Genomic DNA, 26,838 nt, shown 5'->3' on the forward strand with positions numbered 1-26,838 from the left:
TCTGATGATAATTCCAGCCTCCGGTTCTGCTCTGGAGTTGTAAAGAGGGAAGCAGCGCCACCTACTGAGGCTCCGCGTCACTGCTCCGACCTCTGAATGTGTCAAGCAGAGAGTCGTTCAGACAGTCCGACATCGTAATAAAGGATCTTTGTACTCAGTATTTTTTTTTTTGTATTTTACAAATTTGAATTTGTAAATTTCATGTTTTTTACCGGTAAGAAGCAGGTTTTTTTTTTTTTTCCGAAGAAGTGTTATAGTTATTATTTGCCGTAATTTATAATTCCTCCAGTAAAAGTTGTGCATATTTTCTGTGAAAAATCAGCTGTCGGCTGTAAGAAAAAAAACACACAAAAAACCCCACAATATTTGCCTCAGAAATGAATAAAAAATTGTATATAAAGTAACGTAAAATTGTAATAATTAAGTATAAAGCTGTAAATTATGATTAATAATAGTTTTTGAGTAAAAATGGACAAAAACAGTTTTCAATGATCAGCAGATCCACCTGGACCGCTTTATTATTCTTTTATTTTACATCACCATTTTCATTATCGTCATCATTACTCTTAATTTTCCAGATGATATTTTTCAATTTGTATTACTATCACTTTTTTTTTTTTTTTTTTTTTTTTTAATCATGAGAAAATCTGTTAAATTGTTGCACAATTTGTTCTCAAAATGTACACATACAGTACGGGTAGCGTATTTGAATGTTGTTTCATATTTACTTTTTAAAACTAGTTCAAATGAAGCCAAGAAGGAACGGAACGTGTACGTACATTTATCCAATACATACCTAAAGAAAATAAATAGTTATCGTAAAAAAAGCAAAAATACAACTGAAAAAAATACACACATTTTACAAATTGATCCCCCAGGCTGCCCCCCCTCCCCCCTCCCCCGTAGGTTTATCATACAGATATATATTTTTATTTTTTTTGAACGACACCTCATATCATCTTCACTACCAAAAAAATGTTTGTAGGTCGTTGTCGTTTATTGGACATGCATCGTAAACACAGAGGCTAAAGGTTTTGTTTCCCGGGGTTTCCTCGGCCTGTCCCCCCCCCCCCCCGGCCACTTTCTGAATCCCCACCCCCCCACCCCCCCTCCCTAGAGAGCTCTTAGTTTCTGTTATGGCTTGTGTGTGCAGTAAAATGACCGGCTTCTGTCTGTCCCCCTTTTTTTTAAATTTTTTTTTAATTTCGGTATCTTTCCATCTTGAGTTGCTGTTTGGTCTCTTTGTCGCCTCTCCTGTCATCGTCATGGTAACCCGGTAGGACATCGAGCTGATGGTTTACGAGTCACGAAGCGCCCGGTGACGCCGTTGATTTTCAGACTTAGGGTACCACTTTCTAGTCAGGCACGTGTCATAAAAGGGCTTTTATTTTGAAATGATCTGTGTTATTTTTTTTCCTGTTTAAGATAAACAACAACAATAGTTTAGAGGCCAGTAAAAGCTGCTGTCTCACTAACTTTATAACTTCTGGGTTGCCATGTTGTAAAAAAAAAAAAAAAAAAAATCCACTTTTCTGGTCTGGTCTCTTCCAGACTTTTTCTTTTAATCTCACCAGAAAGATTTTCTTAATTTATTAACATTTAAAATTCCACACAGGATGAATTACTGCAGTGAAAGAAGTCTTTATTCTTATTGACTAAAACGACACTTTTCCACCACAGAATTAATGTTTATTTGCAAGTCAGAAAATGTTTTGCTTGAAATAGCTCAGCTACCAAGTCTGCAGTTATGAATATTTTTCACTTATTGATAAGTGTTGTATTCGTGTAACTGTTTAAACAGTCGATTGCCAAAGAAGGATTTTTTTTTTCCTACAACATGGGGAATGTGCTGAATCATTCATAACATGATTAGAGATTAAAAAAAAAATTTAAAAAAAAATGATATCGTAGTAACGGCACTACGTTTACTACTATGTGTAACTTAGCAACAAGCCACGCCCCTATAAAGAACAGGAATCTCGTTACTGTCTACGAACTAAAGACCTGAGAGATAACTTTACTTTTTTACTGAATATTTGATGTCAAACTAAAACTAATTGTGACATTTTTCAGTATTTTGTTAAGAACATCGTAATCGTCGCCAGAACTGAACAATAAAGCTCACATGACGTACGTCAAACAGTTGCTCTCAAGCTATTTCGTATTAGTTCGTGGTCAAATCGGAGGCAACTGTATCCCGACTCTACGTCTCCAGTTTGGATTTCCTGCCACTGACATCATGAAATTGTGGGACGCAATGAGGACCCCCCCCCTTCCCCCAACCCCACCCCTTGAACCTGGCCCCGCCCCCCTTGACCTGGCTCCGCCTTCCGGCTTTTAAGGTGCTAACGGACAACGTGTGAGGACCTGTGATGTAATCCGAGCTAAACGGCGGTCCGGGACGTGTTTTACAGACGGCGACGGCCCGACACCGGACGCCGTTTAGTTTCTGATATCGTTTGTCGTTTCCCGCCGGCGCTGTTGGAAATCCCGACTCGGCGAGGCGGACGTCCGTTATCGGCTGTAAGGCGACGTGTCGAGCTGTTTTCGGACGGTTGAGTGGCAGCGAGTTGTTTCCCTCTGAAGGGAGGAAGGAAAAAAAAAAAAAAAAGAAAGAAGGAGCTCTGATTACGGAGGAGAGTCTGCAGAGAGCGAGCCGGACCGACACCGGCGAGAGGAAGAGACAGAGAGACAAACAGCTGATCCCGTTCAACCCTTCCTTGTCTGCTGGGAAAATATATTCATACATTCTTCATGTCCTTTTCCCTCCTTCGCACTTCCTTTTTGCTTCTGTTATTGCAGAACGGTCGGACCGAGAGGTTTTTTTTTTTCTTATTTGAAGTTAAGTGGTTAAATTCATTGCTTCTTTCTTCATTGATTCGTCCCCGATCCCGTCCGTCCGTCCGTCCGTCAGTCAGTCAGTCGGCACCCTGAGGGGAAAGAAGAAAAGAAAAAAAAAAAACGCCGTTGGCCCCGACTCGACTCCCACCGACCCCCCCGCCAAAAAAAACCCCCCAAAACGACCACTTTAAAAGAAGCCGAGAGGAACTACAGACACGAAGAAAGAAAAAGCAGACGAGCTTCAGAGAAGTCGTGGGACGAGACAAAAACAACGCCGACGCTTCAAGTGTCAATGGACTCACCTCGGGGAGGGGGAGGGGGGGCCCTCAGCAGGAGTACGTCCTCACCGAAGTAGACTCGCCCCGGGCCCCGGAGCTGGCTGAGAGAGCAGACGGAGGGGGGGGGGGGGGGTTATCATCCTAACTCCAGAGGGATAATACAGCGTTTCTTTAAACTACTCAACAGTTAAAAAAAAAAAAAAAATCCACTGGCGACTTGACAGCAGCGAGAAAACAACAACTGGTGATTGTGGTTTGTGGTGGTGGTGGTGGTGGAGGTGGGGGGGGGGGTGCTCACCGTCGCTCTGGACCTTTCTCAGGGTCACGGAGGGCGTGGCGATGGCTGAGGCACGGAAGTTGGCAGGCAGGGTCTCGGCGGAGTCGGAGGTGACGCCCCGGAGGTCCTTTTCCCGGAACATCTTCCTCCAGGAGGGCGAGCGGCTGAACGTCTTCGTCCCGTCCTGCCCCCCCCCAAAAAAATAAATACAAATAAAATAAAACGTGAAAAACACGCCGTCAAACCTGCGTTCGTCGTTTTTTTTTAAATTTAATTGCTGTCGTTGTCGTTGTTGTTGTTTTTCCGCGTGCTGACCTCATCGGGTCGTCTCTCGGTTCCCATGGAGATGAGGGAGTTGTACTCTTGATCCAGGAGCTGCCGGGCCTGCGGGACAGGAAGGAGGTGACGGAGAGCTTTAATGAGAGCCCCTTCAAAATAAAAGGAATAACCGTTGCGAGACGTTGACTCGCGCTGACTTGAAATCATCTTCCAGTGAAAACAAACGTGTTTTTCGTGTCGTTTGAAAAAAAAAAATCTCTCCCGTCTTTTTCTTTTAAATCTCATTTCATCGGTTCCACTTAAATTCACATCAGGGTTTTTTGTTTTTTTTTGTAACGAAGGAGACATCTGGTCACAGAGAAGAAAAAGCATCATATTAATCAATACAGCCCGTCATATTAACGCAAATGTTCATTTTAGGCCCGGCGCCAATTACGTACGTTAGATTCTGGATGCGCTTTCAAGTACTTTAAACCAGTTAACTGGACTTTTTGGTGAAAGAAAAAAAAAAAAAAAAAAAGTCATTTTATTTGTGGTAAAAACACATCTGGAGCAGTTTACGATTCAGAACCACGTGAAGCGGTGTTATTTAGCGGTGAGAGACGGACGGCTCTCGCCGAACCCGGTCCGGTACCTGCGTGTTCTGGTTGGGGATCTGCAGCAGCAGCGCCAGGTCGGTGTAGTCGAAGGTGTCGTCTAAAGCCAGCAGAGCTCCGTGGACGCCGCTCTCCCGCAGGTTGTCTCCGTACTCCTTCAGCCCGATCGTCTGCACCCAGCACATCACGCGCTCGTTGGACCACACCATCACATCTGTTCGGGGGTGGTGGGGGGGGGAGGTGGAGGGGTCGAGAGCATAAACACAGCAGGTCTGCTCAGCTTTTATTTTGAAAGGATTCCATCAGCTGCTCAGAAATGTAAAAGTTTTTTGTTTTTTTCGGACGGAGTGTAAATGGACGCCGTGCGACCGCCGGCGCCGAGACGCGGGTTCGTTTTAACGACCCGACTTGTTGACATTTATGGAACCGCGACCCAGCCGACGAGAACGCTGCGGCCCGTAATGTCTTCCGAGTTTCTAAAAAAACACAACCAAAACTAACAATAAGCGACGGGTGGTCCGAGGAAATCAAAGGAAATGTTGGCTTTAGTTTCAACTTTATTTGACATGGGAAAAGCTGATGTCAGAAAGTACTTTGGAACTTTTTCTTTTTCTCTTTTTATGGCGACTTGATTTGAAGAGATTTTGTTTAAAGGCAAACGCAGTAAACCGACTTCCTTTATTAAATTAAAGACGACAGGACCAACAGTGTTCCCTAGTTGATTTATACCAAAGTGAAAATGATCCTCAGGAGAGGCTTAATTGGGTTTGAAAAAGTTTTACCTTCAGTCCCGGTTTAAAGTTTCCGTCTCATCCAGGCCGATATAAATATTAAGATAAACCGTTAATCAGAGTATTCATGTTTTAGCGATCAGTGTCAGCTGGAAAATACATTGATATTATATTGATATCGTCCCATAACGTCCCTGAAACGGTGTTTCACTCGTGTTGTCAGAGAACCGGGGTTACCTCTGTAACCTAAAGTTTTACAGTGACGTCATATTTTAAGGTTATTTACTTTATTTACTTGAATTTCGTCATTGTTTCCACTTTACTGATGATTATTTATCCAAAATGCGGTTGTTGTAAATATTTAGCGAAACGATAGTGAGGCATCGGAAAACAATGTCATGTTTTATTTCGTCCTTTTGCAGTAGATCTTATTCTGCTCTATTATTCTTATTTATAGCAGACGAAGACTAATTGGGAGGTTTTGTTGTTGTTGTATTTCCACATAACCAGGAAAAAAAAAGAAAAAAGAAAAAGGGCAGGCGACAGGAACAACCTTTTGTATTTTATTATAAAAGGTTTGACTCAGGAGTTCGTGATGATTTAAACGTTTGTTTTGCTGTTTTTAAACGTGGCGTCTGCGGCTCAGATGGCAGAGAACGGTTTTGGCCTCTTAATCGTCAGGTTGGCGGTTCGATCCCGGGCTCCTCCCGACTACGTGGCCGCACGCTGAACTCGGTGGAAAGCAATACAAAAGTGCTCAAGAAACTCCTGAAGTTAACAAAACGCAGATTATTTAACTGAATAATGTGAGAAAAATCAGGTCTGCACCTGAAACCTGAACAATAAATGTGAGTTACACCTTTATATAGTAATTACTGAGGTATGCTTTGAACAGGGACAACAGCTCGGACTAACGAGCTGGGGGGGACGGAGGGGACGGGGTCACCTTTGTTATGGTGGACGCTCTCCTCTCGCCTCCTCTCCAGCTCCTTGCGATCGTAGTTCAGACGCTTCAGGCACATGATGCCGTAGTGCAAGCTGACCCTGGGAGAGGTCAAAGGTCAAATCAAGGGCGTGTTGGCACTTTTCACGTGTCCTCAGAGCAGCGTGAACGATCCAGCCAACAACACACCCGCACGCACGCACACACACACACACACACACACACACACACACACACACACACACACACACACACACACACACACACACACACAGGGAGTCAGAGGTGACGACAGAGTTATTCAGGAAATCCTAATAATAATTAAACGCAAACTCAAACACGTTTTTTTGGAAAATTTACGCTATTTTTCCGCAAAAAAAAGGTCGTTAAAAGAAGCTTTGTCTTTTTGAAACCAAAACTTTCTTTACTAAGACAAATAACTCCTCACAACCCCCCCCCCCTCCCTCCCACAGCCGCGTGCCTGACGTCTAACCTGTGGAAGCTGTCCACCATCTTGAGCTGCCCTCTCAGCTCCTTCTTGGTCAGGTGGTCCAGCATGCGGGCGTCCACCAGCGACTCCATGAAGTAGCTGCGGTACTGCGGCAGGCCCAGGCTGGGCAGCCAGTCGTTGCCCACCCACTCGTGGTTCATGTCGCCGTAGGCCAGTATCTGGAGGGGGGAGGAGGGTGTGAGGGAGGGGGATGGGGGGGGGGGGGTTTGGAGATGACTCACCTCCGTCAAGGCCTCCGCTCGACACGAAATCACTGGCAGAGATATGTTGCGTTTAAGTCCGACTTTCTTACCTGATCCCAGCTGAACTCCTTCAGCTCCTGCAGAGGAGAGGCGGACAGGGAAGGGAGGTGGAGGTGGCGGAGGGGGTGGGGGGGGGGAGCAGGATGGATGGAGAGATGGACGGATGATGGAGGAGAAGCAAGAGGAGGAGGAGGGGGAAGAGGAGGAGGAGGAGGAGGAAGAGGAGGGAGCAGCAGCAGGAAAGGAGGACAAGAAAGGGAGGAACAGTGTGTTAGTGAACGGGTAATTAGTCGGAAGCAGTTCACACTGAAACAGAGACCACAGGGAGAGAAGAAGATGCTCGACACTACGGCCCACCAGAGAGGAGTACAAAAAGAAATACAGAGGAGGAGGGGGAGGAGGAGGAGAAGGAGGAGGAGGAAGGGAAGGAGGAGGAAGAGGAGAAGGAGAGGAGGAGGAAGGGGAGAGACTCATCAACGTGATTCAGACCAGACGAAACGTTAAAGTAAATAAACAATCATAAAAAGCGGGAGGTGGGGGGGCAGAGACCGGAAAGGGGGGGGGGGGGCACTAACCGGAGGCTTGGTGGCGGCGTTCAGTGACTCCATCTCCGCGTGGGTCATCCACACGTTACTGGTGGACTGAAATCAGGAGAACAAAAGAGAGGGGAAGCTGTGAGAAATATAATACAGATATATATATATAAATATATATATATATATATATATATTTATATATATATATATATTTATATACTGCCATGTCTGTGTGTGTCGGGTGCTGAGTCAGCGCTGGTAGATTTCCACCGTGCGGCCATAAAAAGCCACAATAAAGAAGAACGGCTCGCTTTCTCGTTGCCGTGGCGATTTCAACGAAGAACAACAACAACAAAAAAGTGTCCGAGCGTGAACTGATGTTTGATAAATCTGTCGGGCAGGATTGATTGATTGATTGATTGATCGATCGATTAATCGATCGCTCCACATCCCGTCGACGATATTCGTCCTGTAAAGAAACAAACCGAGATCCTGCGTTTGTTCGGACCGCCGAGTCGCTTCAGACTTTATCTTGAAACGTGCGTGCGATCCTTTTACGACTTTACTCGACATCTGGTTTTGTCCTTTTTCGCCACGTTTGGAAAAAAAAAAGTGGGTTCTGGTTTCCAGCTCTGATCTCCAGGCAGAACTTTTATCAGCTTTCACTCATCACGTCTGACTTTTATCATGTTCCTCGTTTTCTTCCTCCCGGTAACTTTAAACTTCTGCTCTCGTTCTTTTCTGCTTTTCCCGCCTTTTTATTTCAACGTCATCACTCTCGCAATTACGTTTTGCTTACTTACTTACTGAATTTGTGTATTTTAAGCATGAAGAATATTCATATTAATGCGTAAATCAACATTAAAAAAAAACAAAAAAACTGTTTAATCTGTTTTTCTGGACTGATGAAGAATCCGAATTTTAAAACCATTTGATTTGGTTTTTATTTATACGTGCAGCCGTCACAGTCACTGTGTAATTTGTTGTTTTATTTTGGCGGGGTCCACGTTGGCGTCGCTGCTTCCTGTCGTGTTTCACAGCCGATCAGAAGAAGACGGACAGTTGACGGTATTTTTATAGTTTCTGCTGAAAAAGCAGATTCCAATTAACCCTTTGAACCAATTTGACGACCTTCACGTCTGAGCTCACGTCGTGGTCTTCATGGTGGTGGTGGTGGGTGGGGTGGGGGAGGGGGGTGTCTCACCGAGCGAGTGCTGGCCGGGGCGGACGGGCTGGTGAGCGACACCATCTCCTGGATGGCCAGACGCAGCTTGAGGCGGTGCAGCGGGTTGCTGATGCCGATCTCCCTCTGGATCTCCGTGTCGGACAGGTTGGCCATGATGGCGCCGCTCTTCACGTTGGCGCGGCAGGCGGCGACGTACCAGGCCGGCATGCCCACCCACAGCTGCAACAGGAACAAAAGTATAAATGAAGTGAAGGTTAAAAAAAAAAAAAAAAAAAAAATGTGACGCGCGTCCGGGTTTCAGTTCCGCGGTTATTCATCTCCGAACCTCCAACCAGGACACGACCGTCGGCCCGTCCCAGGATGCGAAGGGAAGTCCTTGGCGACACGCCTCCTCCAGCAGCTCGTGCCTAGGCGAGGAGAACGGACGGTTTACAGGGGGCGGTGGGGGGGGGGGGGCGCCGTGGAAACGACAGATCAGAATATGGAAAACGCAACACGTCTCACGTACTTCTTCTTGCTGCGCCGGTCTTTGTCCGCAGGGCCGAGCGTTCCCGTCTTATTCATCCCCATCGGGTCTCCGGAGGCCAGGTCTTCGGAGGGGGTGGAGGCTGGGGAGAAAGAAACTACAGGTGTCAATTTGCTCGGCGTCAGCATTATATCCACCTCACCCCCCCCCTCTCCCCCGCCCCCCCCCTTTCTCTCTCCTCCCTCCTCCCCCCTCCTCACCGAGAGACGCCGACCCGTCCCGCCCCGGCTGTCCCATCCTCCCCTTCTCCTTCTTCCCGAAAAGCCGCCCGATGGAGGACTTGATGCTCTTCTTCTTGCTGGACTTGTGGAGGGAGTCCTGGCTGCTGTTGGAGCTGCTGCCGTCCGCCGACAGGCTGGAGGAGGACGGCAAAAGGGAGAGTCGCCGATTTGGTTTTTTTTGGGGGTGGCCGCGAAGGATGCCCCCCGACCCCCCCGAACGAGCGGCGGGGGAAGGCGCGACGCCGGAACTCACCTGCGGAAGTCGCGGGGGTCGTCGAGCATCGCCCCCGGGTGGGTGAGCGCCATCCTGTCCAGCCGCAGCGCGCGAGGAGTCGGAGGAGGCGTGGAGTCGAGCAGAGCGAGCGACCGGTCGTCGTCTTTGCTGTTCTGGAATATGACACGCGGGGCATTTAGTCGGACGGACGCTAAGCCCCGCCCACCTCCAGCAGAAATCACATCCATAAAAAAAAAAAAAAACAGACACCCCAAACATCACTCAGGTATTGGGAACAAGAGTTGTACTCTATATGGAGCGGGAAGGTTTGGCGGAGCCCCCTGGTGGCCATCGGCGGTGCTACGCTTCAACTGCACTTCAGACTTTCGGGAGTGCGATTATCCCGACGAGCACATTAACAGCTCAATTGATTGATTAATTATTTTCATGCAAAATGATAACAATACGGTAATAAGTAATGGTTTAATATTATATTTACATAACGTGGGAAAATCCGAAGTTACGAAGACAAAACTCTGCATTACATCCGCTGAACATCCAACGAAAAAAATGAGCTTCCACGACCTCTGACCTTCCTGTAAAACGTCAGCAATCGACTCGTGAACTGTGAACACGGAGGTGAACCGATAATAACACGTCCCGGCAGGTACCTGGCGATCGGTCTCGCGGGCCGGGGAGTGAGGCAGACGAGGGGTGGAGTGTCCGGAGCTGGGCGGAGAGGGCGAGGCCAGCGTGGAGGACGTGATGGACGAGGGGATGAAGCCCCGCCCGCCGCCGTCCCTCCCCAGGGTGGAGGGGGGGAGGGGCGGGCTGTCCAGCGCCACGCTGACCCGGCTCTCGATCTCCTCGGCCCGCAGCTCCGTGTTCTCCTTCTCCTCCTGGATCAGTCTGGAGAGAGAAAAAAAACACACAAAAAAGAGTGGGGGAGGAGATGAAAATCCACCTACAGGCTCCTTCAAAGCTCTCAAATATACTTTGTTATACTTTGCTTGTTTATTCCATACAACAACAACAACAACAACAAATGTTGTGCTTCGGCGGTGCTTACGGACACCCTGTGATGACGTCACCGTCGTACCAGCAGCGGCGTTAAATCACCCTCCGGTGCAACGAGTCGCCGTCTCAACACGACGCGTAATCTGAATGTTTTCATGTTGCGGCGGCAGTTCACTCCCTAAATATAAAACTTTCTTTGTTCCTGTCATCTCCGTTTCCACGGCAACACGCGGGGTACGACCGACAAACTGGAAAGACAACGAGTGAGACCCTTATGTAACGTGCGCAATGTTTACTACTCCGGGAAGTAGTCCGACCCTTGGCAACCACCCTAGCAACAGAGAGGATTTCTCGTCTCCGACCGAATAAATGCACAAATGATACTAATTAACCCTCCTGTTGTCCTCGGGTCAAAATGACCCGCAGCTGTGTTCAATCAAGTTCTATTTTATTTCTATATTTTTATATTTTTTGGGATCTTTGGTCATCATTCTTTAAAGAAACCCTCACAGCCCAAAAAATATGGAAATAAAATAGAACTTGGTTGAACACAGCTGCGGATCATTTTGAACCGAGGACAACGGGAGAGTTAAGAAAAAAAAAATCTCTTCCTGTTAAGCATCTCAGGACCCCTCGGATTGATCTTGCGACTCCTCGGAGGGCGCCGAGCCATGGATTGGGCACCGCTGCACTAAGCTGTATATAAAGTAGTTAAAACGAGCTCCACCTGAAGCACTTTCGACTCTTGACTTACATATTAAAGCATCAGTATTAACAACACTGCCTCCCCCCTCTGCTTCCCCCCTCTCCCTCCCCCCGCCCCTCCAGCGTCCTTACTTGATCTCCTTGTTGATGGCCTCCAGCTGTTCCTGCAGCATGATGGCCAGGGTCTGCACGTCCGTCTGTCCGCTGGGGGACAGAAGCTCGGAGCCGAAGCGGTGATCTCCATCGTCCTCGTCGTCGGAGCAGCCCACGTCCAGGGCCGGATCGAACCCGGTCCCCAGCAGAGTCCCGCTCTCCCAGTCCGGGTACTGCAACACAGAGCAAGACTCACTGCCACCGGATCCCGTTACTCAAACACTCATCTCGCTTTCAACTCTAAATCCGGTTTCTGTGTCTTTATTATGCAAAAAAAAAAAAAAAAAAAAAAAAAGTTTTGGAGGCAAATCTCATGTTAACATCATTGAGCCATTAAATTAATACCAGATAACGAAGCGTATATTTGTGGGGTGCTTTTTCTCGTCATGACAGTAGATCATTTTTTTAAGTGGTGACGTTTTAATGTGCGCAGTGCCGACTGGGTTGTGATAAAAAATAAATAAAAGCGGCCTGTAGAAGACTTTTATTGATCGCGGTAGCGCTTAGAAGCTTTTAATTTGAAATATTTGTGACTAATAAGCAACTTTTTAAACAAACTGCAGACACACTGCAGCGAAGCTACTTTGGTGATTTCCCACGAAAAGATCCAAACTACCAATAAATAGATGACAATAACATTATCGTCTGTTTTGAGCTCATTCCTTCGTGCTGTCGAGCTTCATTGTTTTCAAAATAAAAAAATAAAAAAACATCGCCGACGTCATCAATCAAACGGCCTCTGACATGGTTTCGCATATATTTTCTGTAATAAGGGAACAAACATTTCTGAAGTAGGCCGCGGGTGTGTTTGGATTCCCCCCCCCTCCTCCTCCCCCCCTTCCCCCACCTTGGTGGAATCCTCCCGGGCGGAGCTCCAGCGGGCCCGGTGACTCCACCTGACCACGCCCCCGGCCGAGGCGTTGCTGAAGGGATCCAGATGAGTGGTGGAGCCGACCGGGAGGGACCCGCCTCCGTGGGAATACCTCAGCTCCAGAGCGCTGCCGGGCAGAGAGCGACTGGGGAGATAGAAAAAAAAACAAAACAAAAAAAACACCAGATAAAGATGGGGAAAAAAACTAAAAAACACGTTCCTGCGAGGTGAGTCAGACTTTGGCGACGACAGACGAACCACAAAGATGAAACAGGGAGGGGGGGGGTCTCATTCCTACTAACAGGTGAACAGAGAAATTTCCCTTTGGGGATTAATAAAGTAAGTATCTATCTATCTATCTATCTATCTATCTATCTATCTATCTATCTATCTATCTATCTGTCTGTCTGTCTGTCTGTCTATCTGTCTGTCTGTCTGTCTGTCTGTCTGTCTGTCTGTCTGTCTGTCTGTCTGTCTGTCTGTCTGTCTGTCTGTCTGTCTGTCTGTCTGTCTATCTATCTATAAAAGTTGGTGTCAAGACGATGAGAGCGAGCAGCGGCAGATCATGCGTGTGTTTGTGCAGCGAGCGAGCATGTATGTGTGTGTGTGTGTGTGTGTGTGTGTGTGTGTGTGTGTGTGTGTGTGTGTGTGTGTGTGTGTGTGTGTGTGTGTGTGTGTGTGTGTGTGTGTGTGTGTGAACGCAGACCTGGAGTAGGAGCCCCCGGGCCTCGCCCTTAGCTGATCCAACTCCAGCTGAAGTCTTTCCAGCTCCGCTATCAGCTGGTCCTGGAAGTGGGGGAAAAAATTAAAATAGAAGGTGGTTAAAAAAAGAAAAAAAAAAGGGGGGAACATATGTCTTCAGAGAGGAATGAAGCCTGGAGGAGGATGCGGCCACCTTGTTGGCCAGTAGATCATCCTGGAGCTTCTTCATGTTGGACAGCTCCTCCGACAGCGCGTTCTGCAGAGAGAAGAACCGCAGAGGCTTTATTATTGGAAAATGTAACGAGTCAGCAAACTGTCAAACTGCCCATGTGAGGACGGTTTTAAACCACGAAATTCAGAAAGCACACAATAAATAATAAAAGTTACCTGCAAAATGTATCAAAGGTAATTTAAAGAGTACATGAAAAGAAATTTAAACTTCACTTGCGCAGCGATGTCAACGTGAAGCTACAAAAACTACTTTTCACGTTGCAGAAATCGGAAAATAATCGCAGCAGGTCACGATGCCGCCTGGTAAGAAAACGCTTTCGGTAAAAGAAAGTAGAGAAGAAAATAGGAGGAAGGCATAAATAAAGTGCTGATTGTGCATCTAAGAAAGTAAGTTACAAAAAATAATACACTGTAAAGGGATTTATGTGCTGATTAACTTCCATTAATTAGAGTTTTGTACACAATATAATAACTCCCCTCTGGCGAAATCCATCCTACATCAATAAGACGATGACCTGTTGTTTAGTTTAGTCTAGTTTAGTTCAATTTAATATCATTTTATTTTTATTTGGATGGAAATTGTGTATAATGTGCATTTAAAATGTTTTTTATATTAATATTTTTACTATCGCTATTACATATTCTGTCATTTATTCTTTAAATTTTTTTATTTGTCCTCTACATACTTTATCTGTATCTATCTATCTATCTATCTATCTATCTATCTATCTATCTATCTATCTATCTATCTATCTATGTAGAAGAAATAGTTGTTGTGGAAATAACAAAAGAGATATGTGACTCTCGTTTTCAGGTTTAAACCGGTGACTTCCTGGACGGGTGGGCGATTCGGAGTGATTTTCAAAATAAGAGCGGGACTCGCGGTCACCTTCTCTTCCAGCGCCGCCATCCTCTCCTTCAGATGGAGCTGCAGCCGCTCGTTGGACTCCGACAGCAGCTTGTCCACCGTGTCGGAGAGACGCTTGTTGTGTTCGTCGTTCATCCTCTCCCGCTGCCTCGCCTGAAGCCACAGAGACGAGAGACAGATTCGCAAAAAAACAAAACAACAACACATCAGTGGGAGGAGGGGGCGGAGCTTCACCGAGAGACAGAAGATTTCTATCTGAAAGGTCAAATTGAGTTGTTGGGTTTGGGGGGGGGGATCAGTGCGCTTTTGTGCGCCGACAAAAGGGGAAAGACATGAAAGAAGAAAGGCGGTGTGTGTGTGTGTGTGTGTGTGTGTGTGTGTGTGTGTGTGTGTGTGTGTGTGTGTGTGTGTGTTTTTTCTCACACACACACACACAAAAAAAAAGAGAAAGAGCGTGACTCACTCTCTGGAGCTCCTGGTTCTTCTCCTCCAGTTGCGCCTCCATCTGTCGCAGTCGCTCCTCGAAGTTGCCGTGACGCTCCTCGGCCTGGAGAAAGAAAAAAAAAAAACACGGTGTTGCAACACCGATTACAAACGCACCGCAGACGGAAACAGCTTGTTGACTTGAGTTTATACCAATTAGTTTCTGCTCAGATCACAGGATCCGTTACAGGAGGAGACTTTAGTTTGCTTACTAATCTTCTCCTGCCCGGACATGTGAGAGGAGACTGCAGCGGTTTTGGACGGGAAACAATGAAGGAGGCCGAATGCAGATTTTTGTTGGCGTGTGCTTAAAAAAAACAAAAAACAAAACGTATTTACTGGAACGACAGATTTTTTTTTTTTTTTTTTTAAATGTGTGCTCAATTAAATTGTGCAGCGAAGTAGAATTTGTGCGGTAAGTGCAGTTCCCGACTTGTCGATCGCCCGAAGGATCAAACAGCTCGCCGTGACTTTCATCGGTCCATTTGTTTTTCTGGTGAATTGTTGGCACGGCTTGACGACCAAAAATATTCCATATTCATCTTTTTTTTTTTTTTTTTTTTTGAGGGGGGGGGGGAGGAATGGGGATGGGGGGTTGCTTATTACATGAATGCACACAAACTTTCACCTGCACAGGAGGCGGAGCTTCATGGGACAAAAAAAATAAATAAAAGGCAGCAGCAGTCACGCAGTCACACACACACGCACACGCACGCACACACACACACACACACACACACACACACACACACACACACACACACACACACACACACACCTTGTTGAGCGCTGCCACCCTCTGGGCGAGCTGCGCTTCGATCTCCGGCAGCGTCTCGGCCCTCTGCAGGGTCTGCTGCAGCTTCTGCTTGGCGTCGTCCAGGCGCTCCTGAAGCTGCCGGTTCTTCTCCTCGCTCTGCGTGGAAGGGGGGGGGGGGGGGGGGGGGGGGGGGAGGAGGAGGGGGTTGGAGGGTGAAACTCAGCGTCAATCAGAAACACCACGGAAACGCACGCGGGGATGAAACAGAAACTTGTCCCACCTGTCGGTACAGAGATTCCTTGCTGGCCAACTCGTTCTCCAGTTTGTCTTTGATGTCGTGGAGCGACGTCGCCTCCCGCTGGGCGCTCAGGTACCTGCAGACCGCAGCAGCGACGACAGTTCAAGGAAACCGTCTCGGGGAAAAATAAACCTTGAGAGTTCACGGTGGGGAGGGGAGGAGGGGGGGAGGTGGGGGAGGACGACGACGACGACAACAAACAACCAACCTGCGCTCCAACGTGGTGATTCTCTCCTCCATGTCTTCCCTCTGACAGAGCGCCTTCAGGAGGGAACAGAAGAGAGGACGAATGTTTACGTGTTCGGAGGGTTTGTTCACCGGAGGATAGAGATTTCAGATTGGTTCTTTGGTAGCGGGGCGGAGAGGCTTCGTTACCATAGCGACAACCTGATAGGGATATATATATATATTTTTTTTCTCCGTCTCACCTCCTTCACGTCCCGCTGCAGCTTCTGGTTGGCCTCCTCCGACCGGGCCAGCTCCCTCCTCGCGGACGTCAGCTGCTCCTCGATCTCCCCGACCTGACAGGAAGTGAAAGAGAGAGAGGTGTTTTTTTTGTTTGTTTGTTTGTTTGGGGGGGGGTTGGAGAGCCACCGGACCCGTCTGAGCGTCTCCGGGCCGACTTACCTGTCTGCACATGAGCGCCAGCCGCTCCTTCAGCTGACCCAGCTCCGACCGCTGGCGCTCGATCTCGCCCTCTCGCTGCCGGTCGACCTCGCCGTCGTCCAAGATGGAGGACGGTCCGTTGGGAAGGCGCTGAGGGAAGAGAAAAGATTTATAAAATGTGTAGAGATGAAAGTTTGGGGTTTTAGGATTTCAGAAGGTTTTTTTGTCTATATTTTATTTTGGAGGAACTCTAACGATCTCAGAGTATTTTAATCCGGTGCTACTTTCTACTGTAACGCCTCATAATTTTAACATAAATACATTTATTTACAGTAACTGGTTGCTTTCTGAATAAAAAAAAATTGACATACAGAAGATGCATCCCTACAAATAAAAAGACATTAATATAGGAGTGTATTTTACTCACAGTATTTTTAAATTAAGGACTTTTATGCCAAAAGTAATCTCAGTTACTTTATTGCTACTTTTACCTGTCAATCAAACAGACACGCCCCCAAAAACAGGTCTTTTTTAATCTTATTTTCTAATAAATGAGGGATTATTTTCAGATGGACCTCCAGAAAACTAATAAGGAGTGACTTTAGCTAACAACACCGAGATAACTGCTGGAGACATTTTATTGACTTTGTATTTGATGAGAGAAGTTGAATGGGAGTCTATGGAGCCGGAGGCTTTTTTTGGAGCCGACCTCTAGTGGCGCTCGGTGGTATTGCAGCTTCAGGCACTTCTGCATCGGGACCATTTTTCAGACCAGGAAGCTACGAACACTTTTATATCCAGTAGAGTCTACGATGGACAGTTAAAGGACGTTGCGTTAGCTCCGCCCACCTCTCTCTCCGGATGAACAGTCTCTGCTCGGAGATGGAAAAAAAAACGCATCACTTACCCGGGAATCAAAAAAAAAAAATGGTCGAGATCATAACTTTTAAGCAAAGGAGGTGAATAAATAACCGAGAGAAGAGGACGCCGGGTAGAAAAGCAAAGACTTCGCTGACTGCAGGAAGTTTCCACTAAAGTCGACAGAACAGAAGTGGAGAGTGGAGTCCTGTGACTGATGGCTGCCGGCCACATGGCAACAACAACGCTGATCTGCTGCAACAGCTCCTGGCAAATCAGCGGCTCCTGATCAGCACTTCAGCTGCTGATGGAGGGACCAAATTACGCAGCAGTTTTTTGGTTTTTTTTTTTTTTTTTTTTTACATGTGTCGGAGGAAGAAAGGATCAAACTGCTTTAGCGATCCTGTTTTTTCTTTTCCATTTATTTCATTTATGGTTTTCGGTGAAAACCGACTGCCGTGAAACCTTATCTTAATGCTGGCTGTAAAATATCAGCTTTAATAAGCTTTCTGATGATGGTCGGTGCTTTTAACTTGACTTCGTATTTTCAGGTTTCCGAATGTAGAAAATAAATATTGGTTGCCGATGGAGACGAATGTCAGCAGTAACAAGAAAAGGATTTTTCATGGTAATGTATTACATCTAAAAAAAATTAAAAATGTTTTTTATTAATCTGGATGGACGGCTGTGGGCTAAAAATACAGGTTTGTTATTTTATTTCATTAAAATGTGAAATATTTTACAGAAAAATACAAAATAAAACATTATAATTATTAAAACGCTCCTGTTTAATCTGATTTATATTAAATGTATAAGGAGGATAAGGAGGCCAAGGAGAAGAAGGAGGACAAGGAGAAGAAGGAGCATAAGGAGAAGGAGGAGAAGGAGAAGAAGGAGCATAAGGAGGAGAAGGAGCATAAGGAGGAGAAGGAGGAGAAGGAGGAGAAAGAGGAGAAGGAGGATAAGGAGGACAAGGAGAAGAAGGAGGATAAGGAGAAGAAGGAGCATAAGGAGGATAAGGAGGATAAGGAGAATAAGGAGGATAAGGAGAAGAAGGAGGATGAGGAGGAGAAGGAGGAAAAGGAAAAGAAGGAGGACAAGGAGAAGAAGGAGGATAAGGAGAAGAAGGAGGATAAGGAGGATAAGGAAAAGAAGGAGGACAAGGAGAAGAAGGAGGATAAGGAGGATCTGAAATCAGCTGCTTTCCTCGTCTCTACCGGAGAACCTGGACTTGTCTGCGTTTGCGTTCAGGAGTCGGTTTCCTCTCTGAAAGACCTGCGTCTCGTTTCTCGTTACCTCTTTGCCGTTGTCGAGTCCCTGCTGCCGTCGTTTGATTTGTTCCCTCAGAGATCCGACCTGCGGCAGAGAGAGAATCAGCTGTAGCTCTGTTTTGAACCCTCCGGAGGGGGGAGGGGGGGAAGATGGGGGATGAAACCTCACCTCTTGCGACGAGGACTGCAGCTCCTCCTCCAGGGCGGCGACGCGCTCCAGCGCCACCCGCAGCCTCTCACGCACCTTCTCGTCCAGAGCTTTGTGGTGCTCGAACAGGGACTTGAGGGCCTTGAGGACCTCCACCTCGCTGGAGACGCCGGCCGGGGACTGGGTCTGCCTCTTCACCACCGTCATCCTCAGGCTGCGTTCGTGGCGGGCCACCAGGCACTCCAGATGTTCGAGCAGCAGCTGACGGAGGTGGGGGGAAAACGCACAGTGAGAAAAAAAAAACTCGGAAAAGAGCGCGGCGGCGAGGACACGGTGACGCCCAAAAGCGTGCCACTGACTCGCGTGTTGTTCCTCTCGGCCTTCAGCTCGGCGATCTCCTCCTCCCTCTCCAGCAGCTGCTCCCGGCACAGGTTCAGCTCTTTGGTCAGCACCGCAAACTCCTGCAAGAGGGCACAAGAGGGCGCCGTTACCGCCCGAGAGACACCGTTACGCCGCGACGGTCGCCGCATTCAGGTTTATTTTGTAATGGAGCGCGTGGCCTTTCCCACGGTCCCTAAACAGGCCTCCACCGATTCATCTTCCGCCAGTTAACGAGGACAGAAAGTTTAGCGGGCGGAGGCGCTCGGGAGACCAAAGAAATCGAAGTCTGCTCTACATCCGAGCTTTACAGTCACGTGACGTTTGTACTTTTCCTGACGCTTCTTGATTTTTAAATGTCGCCGCGAAATCCAGGGAGAATCTGCTGCTTTTTTTTCTCAGAGGAACCCGAAGTCAAGAAATGACGTAAAAGTGAAAAGATCGATTAAACTTCTTATGAAACAAGACTGGAAACATTTGAAAATATCACAAAATAATACAAAAACACACACAATCTCCACTTTAAAGCAAATAAAAAAAAAAAAAAGCCTTTTGGTTTTCCGTTCACCTGTTTTCAATCGAAAATTCAAACACGTTCGTAGATGCAGGAAAAAGCAGCTTCGACTTTTTGTTGGCAACTTCCTTCGTTTCCCACAATCCCTTCAGAAACGTGCTTTAACGGGCTTATCGGTGCGTGAAATTTAATTTGTCCTGATAGTGAAAAAAACACTTATTTTATTTCCTGTAATGGATTTTTTTTTTTGTGTGTGACTGAAACCAACAAATGATGTCATAATTACAAAAGAACCCGTTGCCAAACTGGACCTGGAAACATCTCAGCGTGACGTCGCCGCTTCTGACTTTGGGAAATTATCCCAAATAACAAACAAAAAAAACAATAACAACATAATAACCAACAAAGAAAAGACTGTAAACGTTTACTGCCAACACTTTTTTTGTTCAACATCGGCGAACGATCGAGTCGTTAAACCTTCGACCTCACTGACTTTTACCTGCGTTAAGTTCACGTGAAAAAGTGAAAATGAAAAGTCGTCTACGTCCAACGTTCCCTGAACGCACCACGTCTGCTCCGACTTATCACTGACGATCTGCTTCATTTACAAGAAGGGAAAAAAAACAAACCAGCAGAGCCGGTTTAGTTTCAGCAGCGGAGCGACGGCTGCCAGAAAGAAGAAGTGTTAAAACCTGCATGTCATTATTTTCAATCCTCTTTCACCGGTTTCTCGCTAACGGCGGATCAACGTCGACGGAGAGGAGCTAAAAACGAAGCGAACGACCGAAGATTCAGACGCCAGACTTCACGTTAACATCCCCAGCTTTTCCAAACTCCAATTACCCCGAAAGAAAAAGAAAAAGAAAAACAGGCGCCGTTATTAACCGACTTTTACTGCCAGCAGGCGCGTTTAACAATTTTGACAAATCTTCTTTCATTAGCAAAATAACACAATTAGCCTGGAAGAGAAACGCAGAGCTCCAGTCGAACCTCCGCCAACGTCGCAGTTCAGCGAGTCCACGTGAAAAAAAAAAAAAACATCGAGCGAGCGGTCTTTACTGCACGCGTCGCACCTGAAGTTCAGTTTAACTGGCTGTAAAAAGCAATAAAAATAAAATAAAAAATTTAAAAAAAAAACCCGGCAGGTCAAAACGAGCACGAGAGGAGCGGATAGAAAATATTTTTATATGTTTTATGAATCGTCTGCGATTTCTCGTCGTCGCGAGTTGAGCTGCAGTTCACTTTTTGCCGCCTTCAGTCGGCAGCCGTGGCAACGGATCAAGGGAAGAGGGTGACGTCATCAGCTCACAGCGAAACGGTCACCACGTCGGTACTCGGTTACTTATAAGATTAAAGAAGTTCCCTTTGAAGTCATTCATAAAAAAAAAAAAAAAAAACTGTATGAGGGAACAGAAACACTCTCGTGTGTATTTGATAAATCTGATGAAATCCATATATGTGATTTTACAGGTGAGAAGCGACACGTTGACTCACTCAAATCCGCATCAGCTCGTTCACGTTCAAGACTTTTGCATAAATGTGTATTTTTACGGCGTTTCGATGAACTGTTCCGTTTTATTTCTACTTCTATGTTTGTATGATTTCAATAAAGAGTCCTTAAAAAAAATTTTAAAGAAAAAATGATGTAAGCAAAGTGTGCCATGACCGGCCGACCGTGCGCTGATCGTCCTCCTCGCGTGCGCGCGATGTGAAACACACGTGACGAAAACACGTGTGCGCCGAATCATGTGTTTAAAAAACAACAACAACAACAACAACTCAAGCAAACGAGCCGTGAAAGGGCAGCGATGCGCTGCTGCTCATCTCTGCTGTTCACGCTGGCGCTTTCACAGGCCGACGCCCCTTCAGAAGGACGCCGCGCTCAGGCTGATGGACTCGCAGGCGGACCGGACCGGACCGGACCGGACCGGGACGGGACGGGAGATGAGAGAGGGAGGATGTGAAGGGGAGAGACGGCTCGTTCTGGGATTAATTCATGTTTAAAAAAAAAAAAGAAAAAGAAAAAAAGTTGGGTAGGAGACGGACCGCCGGCACCAGACGCTCTTCCTCCTCGTCATCCTTCGCTCATGATTCAGGCCTCCCTCTCTCCCTCCTTCCCCACCCCCCGCGCTGGCATTCATTCAACTCCCCCCCCCCATCCCTCCCACTCCACCCCACCCCCGTCATGATCCACAACATCTAAAAACACTCTGGAAGCCACCTCATTTGCATGCAGCGATATGCAAATGAGCTCAGTTTGTTAGTCTGCATGTCTAGGTGTGTGTGTGTGTGTGTGTGTGTGTGTGTGTGTGTGTGTGTGTGTGTGTGTGTGTGTGTGTGTGTGTGTGTGTGTGTGTGTGTGTGTCATGCTGTCTCTCTCTCTCATCCCTCCCTCTCTCTCTCCTATTTTCCTCTCTTGGCAGCGTCGACACACACAGACAAACTCAGTGAACTCATCTACTGTAGAAACGCATCCATGTGTTCCTCAATCTGTGTATGTGCAGATGTGTGTGCAGATGTGTGTGTGTGTGTGTGTGTGTGTGTGTGTGTGTGTGTGTGTGTGTGTGTGTGTGTGTGTGTGTGTGTGTGTGTGTGTGTGTGTGTGTGTGTGTGTGTGTGTGTGTGTGTGTGTGTGTGTGTGTGTGCCGTATTGATCTCTTCCCAGTGAGGTAATGTGGCCCCTTTAATGTCCAGTCACTCTCCGTGAGAACGTGCAGCTACATCTGGTGTTTGGTTTTGATATTTCAGGAGGAGGAGGAAGAGGAGGAGGGAGGAAGAGGAAGAGGAGTTGTCACATGTCGTTATATGTCTATTTATGTTTTATATGTTTACATGTCTATTAATGTTTTATATTTCTGTTTGTATCTGTTTCTGTGTTTGAGAAAATTACAACCGAAACATAGCTGGCCAATAAAGCTGATTGCGATTGGACACCAGCAACGTCGTCATAGTTACTGAACGATCATTCAATCATCCCACATCATTTCATTTACTGCTATGTTACTTTAGTATTTCTGTTTTGAGAGATAAAAAAAAATTACATTTAACATGCAAAGAGATCATGAAATATAATAACGGCTATGATGTCAGGTTTTTACTTTGATGACGTCACTTCCTGATTTAAACTTCAGGGTTTTTATTAAGTATTGGATAATCAACCGAGAATAATCCATGAATGTTTTAGTCTTTATGGTGCTAGAAAATCATCTTAAATGATCATAAAAATATCCCAGAGGCCAAACAGGTTTCTGCAGATGTCTTATTTTATCCATGTAACAGTCAAAAATCTAAAAAATATTGTCATAAATATGTTATAAAACATAAGAGAGAAATGACAAAGAAATTTGCTTTTCAGCTTCTTCTTTTTTTTTTTGCTATAAAAAAACCTCAAACTAATGACTGATTATCCAAAATGTATTTTTTTATTAATTATAAATCAACTCATCAGTTATAATATATGTTATAGTTAAGTTTGATGTATTTTAAAGGTCAACAGTCGCGTTGGTTTAAACGTCATTCTGGTTCTGATGTAAATAAACATTTCATAGATAAATCAAATTCTTATTTTATACAAATAGAGACAGTCTGCGTCCTCCCCACCGATCCAACCGCCCCTCCACTGATGGGATGTCCATGCACATTTGATGTATGTAGTCTGTTTTATTTAAATTTTGCTCATGGATTTATTGTCTTATGAAAGGTGTGATATGATTTAATATAAATAAATGTGAGTCGAGTTGATTAAACAAACATTTCACCTTCACTTAAACCACATTTTACCAGTTTTAGTTTTATTTCAACTTCCTCCCAAACTCTGACTGCTAACAGCGAACAACTAAGACCTTGTTTCCTCCTCTGATAGATGCTCATCATATGAAGTCACATGAAGTCACATGAAGTCACATGATGTCACATGATGTCACATGATGTCACATGAAGTCACATGAAGTCACATGATGTCACATGAAGTCACATGAAGTCACATGATGTCACATGATGTCATATGAAGTCACATGAAGTCACATGAAGTCACATGAAGTCACATGAAGTCACATGACGTCATATGAAGTCACATGAAGTCATATAAAGTCACATGATGTCATATAAAGTCACATGATGTCATATGAAGTCACATGATGTCATATGAAGTCACATGAAGTCACATGATGTCACATGAAGTCATATGAAGTCACATGACGTCATATGAAGTCACATGATGTCACATGAAGTCATATAAAGTCACATGATGTCATATAAAGTCACATGATGTCATATGAAGTCACATGATGTCATATGAAGTCACATGACGTCACATGATGTCATATGAAGTCACATGATGTCACATGAAGTTATATAAAGTCACATGAAGTCACATGATGTCATATAAAGTCACATGATGTCATATGAAGTCACATGATGTCATATGAAGTCACATGACGTCACATGATGTCATATGATTTCACTTGAAGTCACATGATGTCACATGAAGTCATATGAAGTCACATGAAGTCACATGAAGTCAAATGATTTCACATGAAGTCATATGATGTCATATGAAGTTATATAAAGTTATATAAAGTCACATGATGTCACATGAAGTCACATGAAGTCATATAAAGTTATATAAAGTCACATGAAGTCCAGACTCCTTCGTGCTTCGTGCAGCGAGCTGCAAACGACGTACTTGTTCAAACCAACGCTGTCCGTACAGAAACACAAATTTAAAGCTGCACTATTTGCCCTGTCGGGACAGGAAGTGTCACCGACATCAGACAGAAGAAGGATAACCAACACTCTCCGGAGCAGCTTTGTGATGTCATAAACCCTCTGCGGTGTGTCATCAGGCCCCGCCCCCTCCCCCTCCTCCCCACGTACCTGCGGCAGGGCGATGGACAGCTGCCTCTGCAGCGACTCCTTCTCGTGTCCGAGGTCCCGCAGGCGGAGGTGCGCCGTCCCCAGGCTGTCCTGCGTCTCCCTCAGACTCTCCAGCAGCCTCTCGCGCTCCGTCAGCATGTTCACCATCAGAGACTCCAGGTTGCCCGTGCTCCCTCCTTCGTCGCTCCTCCTCCTCCTCCTCCTCCGCCGCCGCGGGGATCCCGGCCACCGTAGCCGCCGATGCCCGCTATCCCGCCGGACATCCCTCCTCCTCCGCCGCCCGCCGGGGAGGACGAGCCGCCTCCGCCGCTGCCGCGCCCGTCCTCCGAGATGGTGGGCATCACCTCGCACATCATCTTGAGGGCCGGGGTGGGCGGGGCCTTATCTGACTAGGACGCCTGAGCGGAGCGTCGGGTGAGCGGCTGGTCGGCCGGAGTCATGAAACGGCGACTTTATACGTATGATGTCTTTTTTTTTTTTTTCTTCTTCTCGGGCAAAATAAACAAGCGGCGGGGTGAAGTTTGGTGGAGGAGTGAGAGGAGTGAGGAGGAGGAGGAGGAGGAGGATGTACAGTTCCAGTGTTTGTGTTTGTGTTTGTGTTTGTGTGTGGGAGAGGAGGGGGGAACAGAGTGGGGGGTGGGAGGTGAGGTGGAGGGGTGCAGGGGTGAGAGGGAGAAGTGCAGGCGACCTCTGACCCCCCTCGGCCCAGGCTTCACTGGGATGCAACCTGGAAGAAGGAAGAGAAGAATAAAAAAATTTTTAGAGGAGTGATGAGATCAGCTGGAGGAGGAAGAGGAGGAGGAGGAGGAGGAGGATGAGGAAGAGGAAGAGGAGGAGGAAGGCCCCCATAACACATTCATGTGATCTCATGTCATCACTTCATCGTGCACCTTTTTCTCAAAGCGTCCCCCCCCAAAAAAAAAAAAAAAAAAAAAAAAAAGGAGAAGAAGAAGAAAGCTTTATATTTTTTTCTACATTTTTTTTTTTTTTTTTTTTTGCAGCACTGACTTCCATCAACGTCTCCGGACTCATCCATCCATCATGCGCGCGGGTCTCAGCCTCCCAACACTCATCATGGCCGTAATGAGCGCGCGCATGATTGAGCGGAAGATGAGTCGTGAACAGAAGCTTTTAACCGACAACAACAACAACAACAACAACAACAACAACAAAAAACAACAACCAAAAAAAGAAACGCAAACACACGAAGAAGTCTGAGGCCCGGGGAGAAGAGATGCGGCGCTGTTTCTAACGTTTATGTGTGTGTGTGTGTGTGTGTGTGTGTGTGTGTGTGTGTGTGTGTGTGTGTGTGTGTGTGTGTGTGTGTGTGTGTGTGTGTGTACGGGGAGGGGGGGGGGGGGAATAAAAAATAAAAAAGGGTGTCATCATGAATTGTAATTGCGGGCTGTATCCAGAAGGAAACAGACGTCGGTGGTGAATCAGGACGTTATTAACGCTGTTTCAAGGAAATAAATGCTCCTTAAATTGGAGGAGGTGGGGGGGGTGGTGGTGTGGGGGGGTGGTGGTGGTGGTGGTGGGGTGTTTTAGGTGGCGTTTATAAGGCTGCACAGGATGTAGCCTCGCACCGCTATCACATCATGGTGGGAGGTGCCAATCATCCGGTAAATGACGGAGGCCCTAATTAACCACGTTAAAACCGGAACGTGGCGCTCAGCTGGACGCGTTTCTTCGGTGCTATGATTCAACATGAATGTGTCTCGAGCGGTTTTTATTCCGTCTATTTGCCCATCAACACCCTACTGCCACCCCCCTCTCATCCTGTCTCCCCCCCCCCCCCACCCATAAAAACAGCTGGACGGTCTTTAACGCACGGCTCGATCTGTGCGCCGCCGGATTTTGGGTTTTTTTCATTTTTTTTTTTTTTTTTAATCCACCGAGGACAGTGCGAGTGTCTTACCGGCTCCATGGTCGACAGAGAACGGATATGAACGCGCATCGCCGCCCGGTTCACTCCGTCGGAGGCTGCAGGTTATCCCCGTTACAGCCCCGGTTACCAGCCTGCCCCCATCCCTCCCTCTCGCTCTCTCGCTGCTGTGGGAGCGACGGTTACGGCGCGGCCGCGGCGTCCAGTTACACGCGGGAAACGCGAGCGGCATCCGGTACGGACTTTCAGAATAAAAGCACCAAAAAAAGTCTGCTCGCGTGTCATTTATTTTCCATATTTAGGGCCCGAGCACCGACGGTGCGAAAGCCCCGCTGTTATTCAAGCGATTATAATTATTCTCCGTAAATAAACTGCATTTTTACACCATTTGCAGTGAATTTGAGTTAACTGATGAAAAACATAAAATAATAATAAACCCTTGAATCTTGTTGAAAATCTCAAATAAATGAGCAGCTCGGATATATTTAATAATTCTTTGGCGTAGTTTCACATTGAGCCATTATAAAAGTGTCTGGATGAGTCAGGACTTCTTTAGGATAAACCTAAACACAACACAAATCAGAGTTTCAACATTATTAAGATTAAAAAAAAAGCAAACAGTATTTCTGCTGTATATATTTTTTTGTGGGTTTATTGGTTTAATTTGATAAAAAAAAAAAAAAAAAAAAGTTTAATTGAGAATTACCTTTTAGTTTGACCCTTTTAAAAAACAATTCAAATGAAATAATATGAGAAGGGAACAGGTCACCCATTGCACAAGCGTGAAGACATATTGATATTGTTGTGGCTTTATCGTCAACACTATGTATTTTTTGT

At 46.3% G+C, this 26,838-nt stretch overlaps 1 protein-coding gene across 1 annotated transcript; it reads right to left on the minus strand.

Annotated features, from left to right (window-relative positions):
* Nucleotides 1-1,106: 1,106 nt before the first annotated feature.
* Nucleotides 1,107-26,167, minus strand: ppfia3 (PTPRF interacting protein alpha 3). The gene is given in 32 exon segments (XM_069709160.1): nucleotides 1,107-2,930; nucleotides 3,144-3,220; nucleotides 3,418-3,580; nucleotides 3,712-3,780; nucleotides 4,310-4,485; nucleotides 5,949-6,046; nucleotides 6,439-6,614; nucleotides 6,749-6,775; nucleotides 7,274-7,339; nucleotides 8,439-8,639; nucleotides 8,746-8,827; nucleotides 8,929-9,028; nucleotides 9,147-9,301; nucleotides 9,421-9,554; nucleotides 10,053-10,290; nucleotides 11,236-11,429; nucleotides 12,104-12,272; nucleotides 12,834-12,913; nucleotides 13,023-13,085; nucleotides 13,950-14,081; nucleotides 14,392-14,475; nucleotides 15,190-15,324; nucleotides 15,449-15,542; nucleotides 15,675-15,727; nucleotides 15,895-15,987; nucleotides 16,094-16,222; nucleotides 18,227-18,286; nucleotides 18,371-18,610; nucleotides 18,709-18,810; nucleotides 24,117-24,301; nucleotides 24,304-24,843; nucleotides 26,035-26,167. Coding segments are annotated over 30 exon segments (3,720 nt in total). The 5' UTR covers nucleotides 24,473-24,843; nucleotides 26,035-26,167; the 3' UTR covers nucleotides 1,107-2,930; nucleotides 3,144-3,167.
* Between the last annotated feature and the right edge of the window lie 671 nt (nucleotides 26,168-26,838).

The sequence above is a fragment of the Brachyistius frenatus genome, unplaced genomic scaffold, assembly GCF_029030835.1.
Source record: "Brachyistius frenatus isolate BFR_SWC_R1_liver_20210118 unplaced genomic scaffold, ASM2903083v1 Contig_80, whole genome shotgun sequence".
NCBI classification, from domain to species: domain Eukaryota; kingdom Metazoa; phylum Chordata; class Actinopteri; family Embiotocidae; genus Brachyistius; species Brachyistius frenatus.